Consider the following 19,588-nt stretch of genomic DNA (forward strand, 5'->3'; position numbering starts at 1 on the left):
GCCCGACGTCCCGGAGCTAGCGATTTTTCCAGTCGGGCTACCAAAATCTATCTCTGCCCTGCCCGTCGGGCTATTGTAGGAAAAATATATGTCAATGCTTTTGCATTCTTTCGGAAATGTAACTGGGTAATTATGTCATTGGCATCGGTGAGCCACTGTCAATATGTGACATATTGAAGTCGCGTTTGAATTTGCGCTTGTTTTTTTGCTTTCACTTTGCAATCGTGCGAACTGTGTATAGAGAGCGACAGCACTGATCTGTGAGTGATGATAATTTGTGCACCAATTCCTCTGACATCGTCTTATTAATCGTCATGTTTGCATAGTAAGCTAACAAGTGAAATCTCCCGCAGCAAGCTTAAACATGTGAGAGGTTGATCGCGCAGAGAATCGCTGAGCTTATGTGAGTGCGTGTGTAAAAGCATTTCAGTTCTGCTGAGCCAAATAAGACAGGTCAGGGTGAAGAAGTGACAGCCAAAGAAAAGCTTACCACAAAACGGAGAAGTTATGACAAATCAGACTATGAGGCAAAAAGAAAGTGCAGCTTTATGGTTTCATGGACAAGAGAATTTCTGTGGCTGCAATATGATGAGCTAAATAACCAGGGCTGCACATAAGTGGTCCGCAGGTGCGCATTCGCTGTCAAAATAAAAAACACGCACAAGGGTTAGGGTTAAATTTAAAAACTGTACTTTTGAGTTAAAATATATATTTATAATTTTAATAAATGAAAAATTAAAAATGCATGAACATTTTTTTGTGTCGAAAAAATATCGAACCGTGACACCAAAGTATCGAACCGAACCGAACCGTGAATTTTGTGTATCGTTGCACCCCTAATATATATATATATATATATATATATATATATATATATATATATATATATATACACACACACACACACACACTTTACAGCTAGTCGTTATGACCAATAATATTTATCACGATATACATTTGAAAGTTTGTGATAACGATATAATTGACACTAGACAAAATACTTTACAACTCCACAACTTTATTTGTGCAAAAAAAATTAAAAATCAATGTATTTTCACTTAAACAAGCTGCTGTTTTTTTATGTGTATTGAAGTTATATAAAAATTTAACAGTGCAAATGCAAATTCCTTGCTGACAGTTTAACCAAAAGGCATTTTCAGTGGAAATTGGCCGACATATCCTCAGCATAACCATGTATAATATCCACAAAACTTAAAAAGAGGTTATACACACACAATATGGTAATATTATGTTGAAGCATAGTACCACTCCGCGAGGCTCCTGCCTATGATAGCCATAGTGCTCCAACAATCCATCAACCGGTGCGGGTTCGTAGCTTAGCAAAGTCGTACTAAAACATTTGACAGATTTTCGTGTACCACATAAAATAGTTTCGAGGTCAGTAAACACATCCAGAATTCATACATAAGGCACACGGGATTATAAGGGGCACTGTCGATTTTCAGAAAAGAATTAATTTTAAGTGTGCCGTATTTTCCAAAAAACACGGTAATAACGACGGCCCGCTAGCATGCGCTACCAAAAATAGTGCTTTGTTGTGTATCTGACGGACAAAAGCCAAACCAGTTCCACACCAAAGAAGCTGCAGCATTTTTACAAACCAATTCTGGTTTATCTGTTTCATCCAACGATCTGCTTTCGCTGCCGTGCTTTTTCCGCTATGTGCGTATGAAAACAAAGGCACTGCGCATGCGCCTTTTACCCATATTCTATCTCGCAATATTTCATTTTCTTATCGTTGCCCAACATTATACCGGAATTACCGTGAACGGTATGATAAGGCCCAGCCCTAATATATATATATATATATATATATATATATACACACTTCTGATTTTTTGCTTTAACTTTTAATCTCTGAATTTTTATTTTGTACGTCCTGACTTTGACCTGGGCGATAACCAGGCAGCGCAGTCAGATGTCACAGAGGCCGATGTCGTTGAAAAAGGCAAGAAGAGAAGGCTTCAAACAGTAACTCCACCCCCTGCGTTCATCATCACACCTCAGCAGGTCGCACTCTGATGGAGGATACCTGTTTCACCAATCACATTCATTCACTGATCTGATTTCCACGTCTCCTTTGTGGGACAGGAAGCTTTAAACTGGTTCCATTTAAAGTCTCAGAGCTCTAATGTGCAGCTATCACCTTAGAAACAAGCAGTCCAACTGAGCATGCTCAGACACAAAATCATTCACTGCAGTTCAAATCGTATGTTACCTCTCTGTGCCACAAATGAATGCAGAGGGCCCATATTAACAGAGAAAGTTGATAACCACAGTAGTATTATAAGACGAGCCAACTCAAACAAAGCCTGACATTGATAAACTTCCTGTGTGACCACGACCCTCTGATCAACTTCCTGCTAATAAAAATAAAATAAGTGCATTAAGTTTAGATATTTTTTTTTGAAACATTCAGCTGTTTGTTCATAAACACAAACAGAAATCAGGTGATCAGTCTCTTACTTCCGGAATAAACAAACCCACACTTACCACGTGACGGCGTTACGCACAGAGCAGTGTTGCACGTGGCGAGCAGCCCTAACACTCTCTACAGTTTTTATCACACAAAACATTTTATCAGTGAGCGAGCTGAACACAGAGGTCAAAGGTCATAGCTCATCGCTCCCTGCACGTGTGATTCTCTCAGCTAGCTACCTTTATCTGTTAGCTAACCATCTCGAGCTGCGTCGATAAACCGCGCATATCTCTGCTTCATTTCAGCGTCTCCGTTATATCAGTTCACAAACAGCACCAATACACGAACACACACGCACGGGTTTTCACAGTTAAAGTCTTACCAGAGCGGCAAGTCCGTTGTCTGACGCCATGTCTCCCAACCGAAGATCGTCTACGAAGCCAAGATGGACCACTGTCAGAGACTTCACGCATGCGCAGTGTCTTGCGTGGGTCCCAGCGACGCATCAACAGTGACTCTTCACCTTTTTTTACGATCTCTGATCTCAACTTTAACACCGTGTCACGTCACAACATTTAAAGGGCCATATTATCTTTATTTACTTTTAAATAAATTAAATTTAAAGAAGTCCAAAGAGGGTAAAATGAAAAAAATGAGTGACAAAAGGAAAAAAATAATATTTACTGCCCTCAAAACCAAAAACAGTGAATTGTTATTTTTTTACTTAATTATTAAATTTAATCAATAACAATTAAACAAATAAAACTGAATGAAAAGTATATAACATTATATGATAATTACTTTATTAAATTCATTGTGTAAATGTTATATTAAACATTTCTGTCTTTGTTTAAAATAACCATCAATGAGATTAGAAATTATATGATTGCTTATATATGTTTTTGTTAAAATAAATAAATAATTATAATTATAATCTGTCTTTGTTTCTTTATATCTAAATTAATTCCATTTATAACTATGTTTGTTACTGCTTGCTTTCATTTTTATATGGATCTAATTTTTATTTTTGATATTTTATGAATTTACTTCATATGTAATCTTGTGTTATCTTGTGCTCCTAAATGTAATGAACACGTGAAAATATTTAATTAAATATTTTATTTATCTAATTTATTTCATTTAAAAAAATAAAAAATAACAGTGATCAATCTGAAGCAATTACTCACCAATACAGTCTGCAGTCTGTGCTGCCCCCCTGTGGTAACTGAATGAATTTCATTTCTAGGTCCAAAACAGCTTGTTTTTTTGTTTTGTTTTTATTCAGAGTAACGTTTAAACGGATTTATGTTAAATCACAATATTATCATGGTAAACAGACATAAACAGGACCAATGAACTGAAAATATGATTACAGTAGTAAAATACAAAGACATTGACAAAGAGATTTAATCGTGGTTTAAAACGTTCAATGTTTCAGTCTCAGATCACATGATCTCATAATTTTGAATTATTATTATTATGTTATTTTCATTTTATGCTATAAAATTAAGAATTTGGATATCCTTACAGTTTATGAAAATTGTTTAAATTAAAAAAGTAATATCATTGAACCAAATGGGTTTTTTTCCCCTAAAACCGCAATTTAATCTCAAAATGTGTAAATGTTGTAATTATTTTAAAATGTAATTAAGTTTTTTGTGATGATTAAAAATATTATTATGCTGTTATTTGACTCCTCAACTCTGAAGATGTGAGGTATAAGTGGTTATAAGAATTTTATAAAATAGGGCTGTCACTATATCACATGATAAAGTATTATGATATGTGTCTATGTATGTGTAAATATTACAAATTATAGAAAATAATAATAATTTGTCTAATTGTTTTTCAAATGAATCTATAATTACGTAATGTATGAACACTGATATTTAACATGTTATTGTTATTGTCAGTGCTGGTAGTATCTCACACCATCAGGCCAACATTTGGACATTTGATCTGAAAAATGTACCTGATGTAAATAAATAAATAAAATCCATATCCTCTGTAAATAAAAAATAATAAAATAAATAAAAACTTGTGAGTGGCTTTGCTTTTTTGGCAGACTTGGGCTTCCACAGGGGGTGGTACATTGTGCTGTCATTTTTGTAATCAGACGTAATATTTTCCCGTGTTAATCAGATAAAGAGTTCCCTCTGTTCACTGTAAATGTTTCTTGTTTAGTGTCTTTTTTGGTAAATCAGGTGAGGTTGGTGTTTTTTTCTGGCTCTTTCTGATTGGTTGCAGCATGAAGCTTCGGTTTCTCGGTGCTGAGCTCCTGTTTTTACGTATTTATGATTTTATTTAATGCGAACGTCACAAACGTTTCCTCCCCCCGCGGAGCTCCACAGTGGACCGACCCGGGCAACAGGAAAACATCCTCCTCCTTCTCCTCCTCCTCCGTCTGGGGTCACAGCAGCCCCCAGCCCGGGCTTTAAAACCAGCCAGCCGCCACATCCTCATTTTTCTCCTCCCTCCACCCTTCCTCCTCCTCCTGTCGGGGCTGTGAGGACGGAGCGCCTCCTCTCCTCTCATCTCCGGTCAGCCTGATTCTCCTGCTCGGAGGTAAGATCTCCCTCTGTGCGCTTTTCTGTTTTTCTCGCGTCGCTGCAGACGCACTCGTCTCCTCCTCACCCTCCTCTTCCTCCGTGTAATGAAGCCTCAGATCGGCCACATGACCGCAGAGCTCCTTCATCCCTCCGCTGCACCTCAGCTCGGAATAAAAAACAGCGTCTCAGGTTCAGTGTGTGTGTGTGCGTGTGTGTGCGTGTGTGTTCGGGCCTCAACCGGCTCTGCTCCTCTTAGAGGAGGAAGGAGATCTGTCGGTATGATGTTTTGATGGGGGGGGGGGGGGGGGGGGGGGGGTCCTGTGAGATGTAGAAAATAAAGACAAATGATTATGATGAGGAGGTTTAAAGCCTCCTCCAGGAGGGGAGCAGCAGTTGCTTCAGTCTCTAAAACATGAGGGAATGATGAAAATGCTACTGCTGCTCCTGGAGGAGGCAGGAGGAGCTCAGCGTTTACCTCCAAACAGATTAAGAGGAGCTGCAGGTGTGTTTGGTATTTATGGCTCAGCTGTTGGTCAGAAAGTTACACCTGGCCCATTAGAGGCGGAGCTGAGTCAGTCAGGGATTCATGAGGCTGTCTGAAGAGATAGTAGAACAGCTGCTCTTTGGGCCAGATGTGGTGATGATGTCAAAGCAGAGCTAACATCTGGGACATTTAAGGCTGCGCTGAAGCAGCCAGAACGCCAATCGTAGCCCAAACACCTGCCGCTGAGGACCAATCGTCATCATCGCTAACATTCCTCATGCTCTCAGAGATCCTGGACACCTTCTGAGAGCAGCTGCGACGCTCTGGCACTGATCAGTTCTATTATCGGTGATTGATCAGAGAAACTCGATCAGTTCAATCCACAAAATGTCAGAATCGGTGAAATGCTCTCTAACAGGAAGCTGGATCAGTCTCTGGAAGTCATTTACTGATCATCACTGAACTGTTGGAGTGAAGAGGCTTCTGGGATGGGAGCTGAAACATTTTCAGGAAACTTACAGAATTCCAGTCGATTTCTCCTAGCTCCTTAGATTTGAGCTGTTGATTCATCAGCTGATTGGTTTATTGGTTCTGGTTGTTTACGATCATGAGTCCAAGAGCTCCCAATAAAATCTGATCTCAGATTTTAGATGGAGAAGCTTTCAGTCAGTGCCTGGAATCTGCCAATCAGGTTGGAGTTCAGGGTCAGACCTGATGTTCTCTGAGGCGGAGTGGGGATGACTCCTCTGACAGAGTCACCGTGGTGGATCCTTCTGAGTGTTTCTGTAGCTTCTCAGTTAGAAACCTTCCAGTGTTTCTCGTTTGACTTGTATTTGGTCTGCAGCTGTTTTCATGATCTGATTCATTATTTGAGTCATTTTTCTGTTTGTTTTCTGTTCAGATGACACATTTGGACTTTTTTTAACAGAAAACAAACAGAAAACCAGTGAAAGCATGGCTGACATGCTGCAGACCGTCTATGAGTTTCCGGCCTGTGTGCTGCTGGGATGTGAATGTGAAGCAGGCCACTGCCTGGATCCACCCAGCGCCTGTAAAGTGTGTTTAAGTGTGTGTGTGCTTGGGCTAATGGCAGATAAAAGCTCTTAGTGATAAGACTATCAGCCACACAGAGCACTCGGCCTGCTGTCAGTCCTCAGAGACACTCAGCACAGTCAAGTAACCGAGTACTTTTACTCAGCAAGCCGCTGTAACTGCAGCCTCAGCTTCCTGCAGAGAAAAGCAGTGAAGAGTGATTTAAACCATGAGCTACAGAAATAAAACAATAAAATGTCCAAAAATGATCCCTGTTATTGAAAAATAAAAAAGAGCGCTCCAGAGGGCGTCCCTCCTGGAGCCTGTGTGTGGTATCTCCTAATTGTCCTTATTTCATTTGTATTTGATTGTTTTTTTTTTTGAATTTCACAGTGGTGAAAAATCCTCCCAACAGTTCCTCATTACCAAACCGAGTGATTTCTATCCAAGTCCTGCTGGAAAAACCGACCTAATCCCCAAACCTGCTCAGTGCAAGAATAAAATGTCATAAAACATAATGAAGTGAAACTAAAGCAGGAAACATTAATAAAGAATAATTCATCAAAGTCAGCCTGCTTTTAGATGTTTCATGTTTAAACATTTCACTTCCAGCTGCTCACTGTCCTCCATCCTTCAGACACGGCCTTCATCATTATTGTGCAAACACACTCAAGATACAGTCAAGGCGGCCTCACGTGGTTATTAGAGCAAATGTTATAAAATTACAATAAAACAACTAAAATGTATAAAAGCACCAAAAACAGTGATAACAGGAAACTGAGTCCACCTTAAAAGTTTAGGATAAATCATTCTTCATGTTATTAATGCTGTGTTATCTGGGGCCGGATGGCTGAGGCAGCAGCCTAAGCAGAGAAACCCAGACCATCCCTCTCTCTGGCAACCTCCTCCAGCTTATCTGGAGACACAATCTCTCCAGCATGTCCTGGGTACAGAGGAGGCCCCAGGAGATCTTACGTGCATTGTTCAAAGAAAACAGTGATGAAGAAACTGAAGCTAAAATCAGACGTGTTAAAAACCCTGGAAGGGCAGAGGTGAACCATCATCTCTGAGGTCACCGGAAATGTTTGAAACTGGATTTTTTTTTAAAATCAGGAAATCATTAGCAACAGTGTAGCCAATCAGAACAAGGAGTTTACAGGGAGAAGGTCACATGGGCTGGTCCAGATTTACCCTGCTCCAGAGCGAGGGGGGCAGCAGGGTAAGAAGTGATGCTCCCATTATGCCTCGGGCCTGTTGTACCAGCCCGTGTGGGCAGGTCTGAGGTTGCTTCAGGTGGTCAAGTCGGAGGTCAGCTGACTGAGTTGAAGGAGGCTGGTTTCTCCTTTAGAGATTCCTTCTTCCTAATGGTACAGACGTACTCCAAAAAAGATCAAGCTGGGATTTATCAAGTCCAACCAGAGATGACTTCACCCCATGGTCTGACTCCATCATTACCAAAAAACGAGCAGAAACAGAAACAAATTCTGGCCACAAAAAAAACGAAGCCATGGCCACCATTAAACTTCAGGGCCCCCTCCCCTGGGTTATGGTAGATGGGCCCTCCTCCCTGATCCTGGTTTCATCCAGTTAAAGGGGAGTTTTTCCTTTTCACCCTCGGCAAGTATATCATAGGTGTTCATCTGATTGTTGGTGTTTTTACCTCACGGTAGCTCTTTGAGGCAGCCATTGCTTTGATTTGGCGCTGTATAAATTGAATTAAGGAGCTCGTTAACAGAAGCAGGTGTTTGCAGCAGGTTTCTTCTCGGCCTTTAAGATAAATTAAAGCTGCTGGATGAGTTTATACTGTTTGACCTCCTGCGGGAGGATCTGAGCGTGCTCCTGGGTAACGTTTGGAGGAGAACCGTCACTGTGACTCTCACACATGTTCACAGATCAGGTTCAGCTGAGGGCGCTCTCCTCTCACTGATCTGGTGTCAGATTTTATGGTTGGACAGCGATGGAGGGGGGGGTGAAGCTGCTCTGCTGACTCTGAGGACAAGCGTAACCACAGCAGCCGTTAGCAGCGGCTGGGCGTCGCCCAGCTGGGCAAGCTGATAAACAGCAGAGGGGAGGGGGAGGAAGGGAGGAGGACAACGAGATGAAAGGAGGTGGTGGGGGACGGTCAGAGGAAGGATGGAGGATATCCTCCCCCAACTCTCATGTTGTTTAGGTAGAAGGTGTGCCCCCTCCCCTCTGACAGCCTCGCTGTGACTCTCCAGCAGTCGTCCGTCCTCAGCAGCTCCAAACACCGTCTGAGCCGTGAGTAACACCTTTAACGCTGAACGCTCGTCATCAGGACGCTGTCACACATCCTCACAAAGCTGCAGCACCTTCATATACACTCGAGCTCGTTTATCACTGTCAGACTTTCAGCATCAACACAAAGATTCAGATATTCACTTTACTGTATCTTGAAGTCACCGCGGCAACCCGAACATAACCACAAGTCTGCGTCTTCTTCCTGAAACTCTTCGCAGCCAATCAGAGAGCTTACTGGAGACAGCAAACTGAGAAATGTAAGTCAAAAAAATAAACATCACAAAAGCATGAAACAATAATTTCTGCTACATAACTTTGCACTTTTGCTGTAACAAAACAAATTTCCCACCTGTGTGACTAATAAAGGTCATCTTATCTTATCTAATAACATTAAGAGAAACAGTAAAAATAAAAAAGAATAAAAACAAAGCTAATCTACCAAAATAAAATCAAAGGAAAAACAAACAGAAACTGCATTTTAAATTAGTTTTGAATTTTTTTTCCAAAAACTTCAACAAAAGCCTCTTAAAGGTTAAAAGACTTTTGATTAAAAAAAAACAACGACAAATAAAGAAATAAAGAAATAAAATAAAGAAATTAAGAAATAAAGAAATTAAATAAAGAACTAAAAACTACAAAAAATAAAAAAAAAATGCAGACAAAACTCTGAAAAACAAAAAAAAAAAAATAAAATAAAATAAAAATCGTCTCAAAACTGCTGATCGGATGTCAATGGTAAAGGAAACAAAGGATATGAAACAAAGTCCCCAGAATGCCTCGATGCTTCTTCCTGCATCCTTCCTCCTGTTCTGTTTCCTTCTCTCTGTTTCCTCCTGTTCTGTTTCTTCCTGGATGTTTCTAGTGGTTTCAGGAAGGAAACGAGTTGACATCATGTCTGAGGCTGTGCTGTGAGAGAAATTGCTCTTCCTCTGATTCTGGATCAGATGAGTCGAGCTCGTTCGTTGGAGCAGCTGATGCGTTCACTAACCCTCTCTCTGTTTTTCCTCTGCAGCTGCTTAAATCAGGTCGGAGCGACTTCCGTGTCCACAGCTATGCAGAAGGTAATGAGTCACTGCTGGAGCTTAATCATCACCACACTTACACCTAAAATATTGCTGCACAATGAGGTTCACACTGAGACTTCAGATCAGTGAGCAGTCTGTCACTCTGAAAGTTCATTTACACCTTAAAGTGGATGTATTGTCACTGCAGCAGCTTTGCATGATTCACAGCTCAAAATAATCCTCCATGACCATCATCTGTCTGAAACAAGCTGTTGTTGCTGTCGAGTCAGATCTTCTTCTCCTCCTGGTTTGTTTGTGGTTTTCACCTGCTCTTTGAGCTGGTGCCAATAAACTGGACTGTTTTCACTTCCTGATTGTCTCTTCTGATTGGCTGTTTGGCAGGTGGAGGGACGGGTAACTCCGGTCAACCTGCCGTCCTCGAGGGGCCCGAGCACCCCGGGGTCTCCGGCGACGGGCATTGTGGTAATGTCACACCTGCTCAGACGTTCAGATGTTCAGATGTTTATTTACTCGTTTCATCCATGGAAACATTATTTTAACACATTTCTTTATTTTACTGACATTTTCTACTTTTAGTAAACGTACTTTTTGTAAAAACCTCTGCAAAATGCAGACTTTCACCACAAGGTGGCAGCGTTTACTGTCAAAGTTCTGCATGTACGATTTTTTTGTTTGTTGAAATTTGAGCTCTGATCAGATGATTTTAGTTCTTTTAGTTCTTCTTTTATTTTTATGTTGAATGTTGAATTTTTATGTTGAGCTGTTAACCAGTTGTAATCCTACCCAGTGAAATTAAACACTTTTATACATGGAGTACTTGTATTTGTATCTTTAAGTAATCTTTGTGATGATACTTGGAGTGCTCGTGGTAAATAAAGAACTTCCTCTGTCAGGCCCGTGTCAATGACCAGGTGGTGGGCTACAGAGACCTGGCGGCACTGCCCAGAGATAAAGCCATCCTGCAGGTGGAGAGACCGGACCTGATGACCTACCAACCCCACCTGAGCTTCTCCCCACTCGACCCGCCACGCAGAGAGGTGCGGGTTTGGATTCTTTAGTAGTTAAGGAACATTACTGCTTCACTTTTCAACCCTGAAATTGAAATATTTGACTTAAACACTGCTGCTAGTCCATTTGTCAAGTGAGCTGACCTCTGACCCCGACTGACAGCACTGATACAGCAGCGTTCAGGGACAGCCGACAAAATCAGAACAGACAGTTTCCATTTCAGCTTCTCCTGCCAATTTAACACTTTTCTCATAAATATTATTAAAAAAACTGGAGTCACATCACTTCCTGTTTCCCCTCGATGGCGCTCATTAAAATCCTGACATCATATTTAAAGTCAGAGGAAAGGAATAATCTGGAATAATCCTTAAAGGAAGATCAGATGAAACTTTTACTTTTTAATGATCATATTTCATAGATATGCTTTAAGTTTTTTGATTTTAACTTTAATTTTCTTCATAATATACAGGGTTTTTTCTATATTATTGAGTGCACATTTATTAAAAGAATATCAGCTGAAAAAATCTGTGTGTGTGTGTGTGTGTGTGTGAGAGAGAGAGAGAGAGAGCACACAGAGGTGTGTGTTAACAGGTCATTACTGACACTAATGTAATCCTGAGGCGTGTTTGATGCCTGCAGCTGTTGGACTTTATTAAATTCCTGCAGCATCTATGATGACTGTTCATATCTGTGTTCTCTGCAGAGATCTCTGTCTCCTCCATCCACGTCTCCAGCCTTGTCTCCAACCATGTCTCCTGAGGTAAGCCCTCATCAGTCCATGCTGGTGGTAATAACCCAGCTCCATTATTCATTTCCATCCCGGTTTCTTCTACACCTTCAGGCCACGGGGATATAAACTGTTTTTAATGAAGTGGCAGTGCTTACATTTTCCACTTGTTCATTCAGGCCAGGCTTTTCTTTAATGCTCTGGTCCGGTGACCTGGAGTCTGGAACAAAGCCCCGCCCACGAGTTAACCTGACCCTGTGACACTGAGTAGACCTGCATCTGTGGTCGATAAGACTCAAACACAAGCTTTGATTGGTGGTTCATTTCTTGGTGCCACAGCATTCATTGACCTTTCTGAAACCTCAAGTGGTTCGCGACCTCGGCTTTTTAGGAAAACAGTGGTTTGTACTTGTTCTCGTCCAGCTTTTAATCGCAGCTTTGTCTTCACCGCAGTGTTGAAACCATGACACTCGCTAGCCGGGGAACAGAAGGACCTCTGTTCAGACGGCTGGAAACTCCCCTCAGTCAGAGCGCGAAGGGCAAAACAAAATAGGAGCTCCGTTTCTGTCCAGATTTAAAGGACGGGACATCTGTGCAGAAATCACTCAGTTTGGGTCCTTTTTTAACTTTAATTAAGATTTACAGCACAAACATGTTCCACAGGTCCAGTTGGTCAAAAGTGAAATCGTGTTGTTTAAAGGAAAAACAGGATTACATGTTCGGATAAGATCAAGTAATCCAGTCCAGCTTTTTTATCTGGATTAAACCTTCAGTTTGTGTTGTTCAAAACACTGGAACAGGATCAGGATGACTTCCAAAATATCAGGATTACCCTGATCCCAGGCCGGATTCAAAATTAAGAAAAAAAATGTAATAAAGAAAAGTTATTCCAAGAAGAAAACTAGAACTGATAAACTTAAGACAATAAAAAACTTGCACCTGGACTACAGTTTTCAAACTTTGTCCTATACTTGCATTAAAATACTTGTTTTGTAAGTTTATTTATGATGCATTGCATGTCATACATGCAATATGTTTATATTTAGGACTTTAATTTTTATTCATACAGAAAACAATTATATAAAAAAGTGTGAGCTGGGAAGTAAAGTCAAGACATTGGTTTAAAAAAAGGTTTTGAGTTAAGAATGATAAATACAATCATAGTAGATGACAATTAAATTATTAAAACTTAAAGCAAATCCAGCTCATTAAATCACATTGGAAAATTTTTAAATATAGTCTTTCTTTTTACCTTCTTTGAAATTATTTAAATGTTATGACTTAAGGACATCGTCCACAGTGTTTCTGTAAATGATGGTGATTTGTTGTCAGGTCAGTGAAAAAGCAAAAACAATGAAAATTAACAAATTTAATATAATTATTTAAAGTTCCTTTATTTTGAGTTAATTTCAGTGCCCCCTGCACCCCAATTAAATTACTGGTAATCCTTAAAAGTTTATACGGGATCAGAATGAACCTGTCCAGTTTTTGTGTGAACAAGAACATGAGCTGGACGAGCTGGATTACATCATCCACCAAAGGAAAACACACTACAGCCACCTGTCAGCCAAAGAGGCCACGCAGCAGCTTTGTTTTATGGGCCTCTTTGATTTAGACAAAGTTCTCACGGTCAATCGCGTGACCCATGCTGACGTTCTGACTCACTGATTGGTCTGAGCTCACCTGTCAGGTTAAAAGACTCTGTTTGCTTCCAGGTGAAGGGGCGCAGGGCAGAAAGTGAGAGCGGTTCTCCTGGAGGATCCACGCTGCAGCTGCAGGCTGGACCCAAGATCAGTACGAGCCTGCAGCATTTCCACCGACCAGGTAACACACACACACACACCTGAGGGCTGTCAGGACTCATTAATCCTAAAACCTTTCTCAACCCTGAAGGCAAAGCGGCCGTGTGTCTGAGTTTGTGCGCTCAAATCAAATCACTTTTACTGTCACATCACATGTGCAGGTACTAATTCTTGTGTGCGAGCTTCACAAGCAACAGAGGTGTGCAAAAATACAATAACATAAGAACAAGCAAAATATAAGAATGGTTTACCCAGAGTTATATGAATAAATATATGTACAATATAAGAGTGTATGCGCATTACTAAATGTGTATATCTACGTGTGTGTGTGTGTGTGTGTGTGTGTGTGTGTGTGTGTGTGTGTGTGTGTGTGTGTGTATTTTAAAAAATTAAATAGAATAAACAATAAAATAAAATCTACAGAGGTTGACATTGGAGAAACCGTACAAAAAAGTTTTTATGCATTTTTTCAGATAACGGGACCAACATTTACAGGAAGCCTCCTATCTACAAACAGGGTGAGCTCTTCCTCCTCTTCCTCACTGTGTGTGTGTCTGTCACTGCTTCATCACTCAGCAACTTCATGCTGTCTCCACAGATGCTCACAAACACGGCGAGGGCAGCGGCGTCATCCAGTCAGCAAAGTTTCCTGCAGCCCAGCCGCCAGATCCCAACCAGCCTTCCAAGATTGAGACTGAGTACTGGCCCTGCCCACCCTCACTGGCCACCATGGGTAGCACACACCAACACACACACATGTGCGCACACACACACACACCTGTGCTGTGAGGTCATTGGTAACTCTGAGGCTGAACCCCGCAGAGATTGAGTGGCGGAAGAAGAAGAAGGAGCTGCAGGAGGAAGACGAGTTTGAGGACCTCACAGAAGAAGCGAAGACGCTACAGGAACAGGAGCTGGAGAAGGTTTGTGACCGTCGCCCCCTCTTTCCAGATTCACATTTTGACTAAAAGCGTCATCTGACCCGCGGTTTTGTGGCCACTCAGATCAAGTCCAACCTGGGCCGTCTGATCCTGAAGGAGGAGAAGGAGAAAGCCGTCCACTTCAGGAGGAAGACGCAGTCATTGCCCGACAGAACGCACATGCACGGCAGTAAGAGTGCTCGCACACAGCCACCGCCTTCACATTCCCCACTTTCACCACGGAGCGCTCCTCTGACGTCTCTCTGTCCACTTCTCCCTGCAGGTTTGTCAGCAGGTGCCTCCAAGTCTCCATCACGCTCAGGATCAGGCCTGACACGAGTAAGTGCTCACACCTGACATGGTGCAGAGTGAGACCCCGAAACTGGAGTTAAACCGGACTTAGGCTCACTTTAAGTGACTTTTTTTTTATCTCACTGTAGTAAATGAATAGTTAAAACTGGAATCTGGTTTGAAGTGTTTACAACACCAACAAACATGGGCGGAGCTTCTGGACAAATGAAGCATTTTTTCTTCCTGAGCAGCCAGCAGGGGGCGACAGCTGTGGCTGCAGAAACACTTCTTTCCTGTAGACGTGTATGAAACAGCTGTTTGTGTTTGTTGGGTCAAACTTGTATAAAATTAAATCTCAGTCCCACGATGTTTCAAAATGGAGGATTAGCTTTGGTGTGAAGTTTTGGTGTGAAGAATTGGCTGATAAGTCGTTGCACCGATGGAGGTGATGCCACAGTGGCTCCGCCCATCTTTAACCGCCCATGGCGTAAAGTTAACGCTCAAAAGAACTGGTTGTGTGTTGCAGATGCAGTCGGCAGAGTTTTCCACAGATGGCGATAAAGGACGGCCAGGTATGAGTCCTCGCTCACCTTTTTCATGACATCAGAAAAAAGAGCGGCGCTGCTGGTTTAATGAGTTCCTTCTGAGCGTGCAGCTCTCACAGACGATTGGTCACATGAGCCTAACGCACATCACATGAAACAAAAACAACCAGAGTTTGTAGAAACGAGTCACCTGTGAGTGTGCTGATGAACTGTGCCTGACACACCTGAGTGACATCACTCGGTACTAACCTCTGCTCTTCCTGTTGTGTCTTCTATCTTTCAGCTGCTCAGGTAAGCATGTCTGTGTGCATGACCTGTTTAACCGGCACAGCCCTGACACACCTGAGCACATTACTGGCCCCGCCCCCACAGCTGTTATAAAGGAGCACTGACTCGCTGTTGGAGCCTCTGGTGGTCGTCAGAGGAACTGCAGGTTTGGCACCTGGAAGTCAACGGTTGAATTTAGGTTCCTGCAGCTTTGCATACCTCGACATAAAGAATCAGCTCCTCTTTACCACTTTAGCACACGACTGGTCACTGTCAGACACTTCACAGCAGGGCGACTAACCCCACCCTCGTATTTCCTGCAGTCTCACGCCTCTCTAAAGCCTCACTGGTCTGTTATTGTTGGATTATTTCTTATAGAACACTCTCATTAAGTCTTTGTCTCTTTGATAGACAGTTTGTAAGGAGGCCCAGAGAGGTCAAAACACCAGCAAATTGAAAAGAGCAAAAACACAACAGAGGTGATTCAGGTGAACCAGTAATAGCAAACATACATGTACAGTACATGAATCATGTGATTAGAATAGCATCTCTCCCTCAATCAGCTCCAACCAATCCTTGGCTTGTTTACTGTCACCGTTGCAGCTTTTCATCACGGTCTGCTTCATATTGTGAGATTTTGCGATATTTTATTATTTGCTATGTTTTCTGAAGTCGCATTGCATTTGAGCTCTCAGGGCCACAGACGCTGTTCTGTGATGCAGACGCTGCAGCTGCTGCAGCTGCTGCGGATAAATCCAAACAGCACTATGAGGCAGATGTGGCGCAGACCATCAGGAGCAGGAGGGCTTTGATGGCCCACATGTCACGATCCAGCTGATGTTCACAGAGACTGTTGGGCTCGAGCTTTAACGTGTTGGACTGTAGAAAACTTCCGTGTTTTCCATGAAGGAACGCTTCAGTAAAGATACCACTGGCTTCATTTCCTGTCACCGGCTGTCTGGAACGCTCCAGGCCAGAGATGGAGAAATCCAGAATTTAGAAACAGTCTTCCTGACTTGTGCTGACAGAAGCGTCAGATTAACGTGTTGGTTTCATGTGTCGTGTTAAATCAGTCTGAGCATTTTAAATGTGTGTGTGCAGAACGGTGACACTCGCAGGGAGCGCATGGACCGAGGAAACTCTCTGCCGAGCATCCTGGAGCAGAAGGTGAGGCGCTCCCAGTCTCTGGTAGAGTAGCTCTGCATGATTCACAGTTCAAAATAAAACATATTTATCTTTAAGCTGCTCTTTGTGATTGGGAGCCAATCAGAAGAGAGCTGACTTAAAAGGGGAGGAGTTAAAACAAGGCATTTCCGATCAGATAAAGGAGGATTATGTTGAACTGTGAATCATGCAAAGCTGCTCTGTGAAGTACAGGAACAAAATTAGACCCTTTTTAATCACTTCGATTACTGATTTTACTTCTGAATTTTGTCTAAATTTTTATAATCAGTTGACGCAAACAATCAGCTGATCAGATCTGACTGGTACTGTCTCTGATATCATTGTAATACCCCTAACTCAGGTACTACTGGCTCGTTACACTGATGTGTACTTTGCAGTGTAGTATCCGAGTACTCCCTCCAGCTGATGGCATGCTGTGTATTTCAGATCTACCCCTATGAGACACTGGTTGTGACCCACAGAGGGCGCTGTAAGCTGCCTCCAGGCGTGGACCGCACTCGGCTTGAGGTGAGGGACGCTGTGCTGGGTAGTCATTTTCTGTCTTCCTTCTCAGTGTCCCAGTTGAAGCTTCTCTGTGGTAGCACTGGTTTCTCTGGTTTCCCAATTTGACTGTTTGAAGTCAGACTTGTTTGCGCGTCCCAGTTTAACTTTAGAACTGGTTTACATAAACTTTTTTAGAGGTGGGACTGGTTCCAGTCCTCCCAGTCTGAGCGTCGCTGAAGCACGACTGCTTCACTGGAGGTTTTAACTTCTTCTTCTTCTCCTCCCTGTCAGCGGCACCTGTCCCAGGAGGAGTTTGAGCAGGTGTTCGGGATGCCGATGGCCGAGTTTGAGCGCCTCTCGCTGTGGAAACGAAATGAACTGAAGAAGAAAGCCTCGCTTTTCTAACAGGAAGTGACCTAATCCCAACAAATACTTGATGAAGGTTTTAAAGTAGGAGGGGTTCAAATAAAATATCCAATCAGCAGACACACACAGAGCCAATCACCTCACTCCGATACGTCCTCCATCTTACTAACCGTGCTCCTGGAAGCTCGCCGAGGAGCAGACCAGTCCTGGTTAACCTTTTACTGCGACTAACCTTAATCGATACACTGATTACCTGTGCCGCACATATAATCACCACTGCTTACAGGTCACCACATTATCTTCATCATCTTCATCACATGTAATCTCTGTAGCTCTGTCTCCTCACGTGGATTATTCCCAGCTCCGGGTCTGATCCATGTCAGGGACCTGCTGCGGGTCCCTCAGATTTCACGCCATCTTCAGGTGTTACGCTAACATGAAGCTGCTTCACTTTCATCCTTGTAGTTAGACAGTTAGATGGGATTATTAGTGTGATAGTAAAAATGAAAATGACCTCTTACAGCTTTCCCAATCATTTCTAGGTCTAGGAAAGTCATTATGGACACCTCGTAAGGATTTGTGGAAAGAACAGACCTCAATCTCCAGCATATCCTGGGTCTGTTAGTCAAACCTCAGGTTCAGGAGGATCATGATCTTTATTTAGAGAGCTTTCTTTTTAGTGACGGCCCGTTATCACGGAAGCCTGCAGCTCTTCCACAATCCTTCACAGATCTTCAGAGCAGCTCTGGGAGTTGCAGAGGCTTCAGGAAGTCTGAAACCCTCCGGGCTGCTTCAGGCTGGCTGTAATTCCCCTGGAGGCCCAGCTGAGGGCGCTCTAAGCTTGCCCAGCCTGTTCTGTCAGCTGCAGAGAAGCAGGCTGCTCGTGGTGGTGATTGTGGTCCTGCAGCTTCATGGTAGCAGTCCGGGTCTAACAGCTGATTGTAATGATTAACCACATGCAGCTTTTATTTATTGGATGATTGTATTTTTTCTGCATTTGTCTGCTACTGTGAAGCGTTTTATTTTGGAAATCTTGTTGAAAATATTTTTGGCTGTATAGTTTGTTTTTAAATATTACTCCACGTGGAGTTCAGACCACACACACCTGCAGTTCCTGCTAGCTCACCTGGTGTCACCTGTGCCGTCTCATCCGTCCCTCGCAGTCCTGTTTCTGTCCTCTGATATAACGGAGACCAATAAACTTGCAGAGTAACGTCTGTCTCTCGAGTCTTTTTTTCACACATTTTCACCATAAAAGTCCTCCGTACCTGCACACCAGAGCTCAGACTGGAACCAGTTCCAACCACACGGCTCAGGGACAGGACTGGTTGTCAGTGTCGAGGCATTCACACATTCAGAACTGGGTTCTTACTTAGCTTCCACTTTTATCATCCTATCACAGTTTTGACCTCCACCTCTGGCTCGACCCCACCCTCTCTGTGGATCTTTGGGTTTTTCTGCCTTCATCATCATGATGATGATGATCACCACCACCACCATCATTATCCAATGTCCAGTCTACATCTCTCCCCAGCAGGGATGTCGAACTCATAGCTGCTCCCTGTCAGTGTGAGAAGTTTAACTGAACATGAGAAAGTTTTTCCACACGATGAAAAAAAAAATGCCGTCGCAGGAAGTGAAAGAAATCTGTCAGCGCGACTGTTTGAGCTTAAACTGAGAAATGTGTAAAATTACAGCAAAGCTCTGTAATTTTAACACAGAAAGTTCCTGTTCATTCACAGTGAAAGTTTTTATATTCTTTATTCATTTATAATTTTTCATTTTCCAAAGACATCCAGCGGGCCGGATCAAAGACTTTCCCGAGCCAGATCTGGCCCTTGCACCTTACGTTTGACACCCTTGCTTTTACTCATTGAAAACAAAGACGGGAGTCAAATCATTTACACTGAGCTCACAGCACTAATGTTGGCAGGAAAACACAGCCTGAAAGGTCAAAGTTCATCTGAACACCTCTGTGTGCTCATCTCCTTTGGTTCTCCAGAAGTCCAAGCAGCAGATCTCCTGCTGTGTCAGGTGTGACCGAGTCACAGGAGATTGGAAATGCCTCTTCCTGTTACTACAGCGTCACACCTCCCAGCTCGCTGTTGACGGTTTCTGCTGTGAGCAGTCCAAACACCCCCACCACCATATTTTATTTTTTTAATTAAATTGAATCATCGTCAGCCTTTCCCGCCTGGCTGCGAG

At 42.6% G+C, this 19,588-nt stretch overlaps 2 protein-coding genes across 11 annotated transcripts in view; one reads left to right on the forward strand and one right to left on the reverse strand.

The window, feature by feature from the left end:
* The window catches only part of pbdc1 (polysaccharide biosynthesis domain containing 1), an 8,579-nt gene extending 5,626 nt beyond the window's left edge, over window positions 1-2,953 (reverse strand). Inside the window, exon 1 of the mRNA XM_086299910.1 lies at window positions 2,823-2,953. Coding sequence (XP_086156036.1) covers window positions 2,823-2,852 — 30 coding nt within the window. The 5' untranslated portion in view covers window positions 2,853-2,953. The remainder of the gene's footprint in view (window positions 1-2,822) is intronic.
* The window catches only part of dmtn (dematin actin binding protein), a 19,169-nt gene extending 573 nt beyond the window's left edge, over window positions 1-18,596 (forward strand). Inside the window, exons 1-15 of one of the 10 annotated variants that reach the window (XM_086299909.1) lie at window positions 5,325-9,825; window positions 10,171-10,251; window positions 10,683-10,826; window positions 11,501-11,557; window positions 13,240-13,348; window positions 13,800-13,844; window positions 13,925-14,059; window positions 14,149-14,249; window positions 14,331-14,436; window positions 14,530-14,585; window positions 15,064-15,109; window positions 15,366-15,373; window positions 16,451-16,516; window positions 16,961-17,041; window positions 17,309-18,596. In XM_086299909.1, coding sequence (XP_086156035.1) covers window positions 9,709-9,825; window positions 10,171-10,251; window positions 10,683-10,826; window positions 11,501-11,557; window positions 13,240-13,348; window positions 13,800-13,844; window positions 13,925-14,059; window positions 14,149-14,249; window positions 14,331-14,436; window positions 14,530-14,585; window positions 15,064-15,109; window positions 15,366-15,373; window positions 16,451-16,516; window positions 16,961-17,041; window positions 17,309-17,422 — 1,266 coding nt within the window. In that variant the 5' untranslated portion in view covers window positions 5,325-9,708 and the 3' untranslated portion in view covers window positions 17,423-18,596. Of the gene's footprint in view, window positions 1-4,530; window positions 5,006-5,324; window positions 9,826-10,170; window positions 10,252-10,682; window positions 10,827-11,500; window positions 11,558-13,239; window positions 13,349-13,799; window positions 13,845-13,924; window positions 14,060-14,148; window positions 14,250-14,330; window positions 14,437-14,529; window positions 14,586-15,063; window positions 15,110-15,365; window positions 16,517-16,960; window positions 17,042-17,308 lie in introns of those variants that run through there. The other 9 variants (XM_086299906.1, XM_086299901.1, XM_086299904.1 and 6 more) reach the window with 9 other exon arrangements.
* Window positions 18,597-19,588: the final 992 nt, after the last annotated feature.

This window comes from Aulonocara sp. 'chitande type north' Nkhata Bay, linkage group LG7 (assembly GCF_057382095.1).
Source record: "Aulonocara sp. 'chitande type north' Nkhata Bay isolate Kocher_YH1m ecotype deep benthic linkage group LG7, A_spYH_male_GT1.1, whole genome shotgun sequence".
NCBI classification, from domain to species: Eukaryota; Metazoa; Chordata; class Actinopteri; order Cichliformes; family Cichlidae; genus Aulonocara; species Aulonocara sp. 'chitande type north' Nkhata Bay.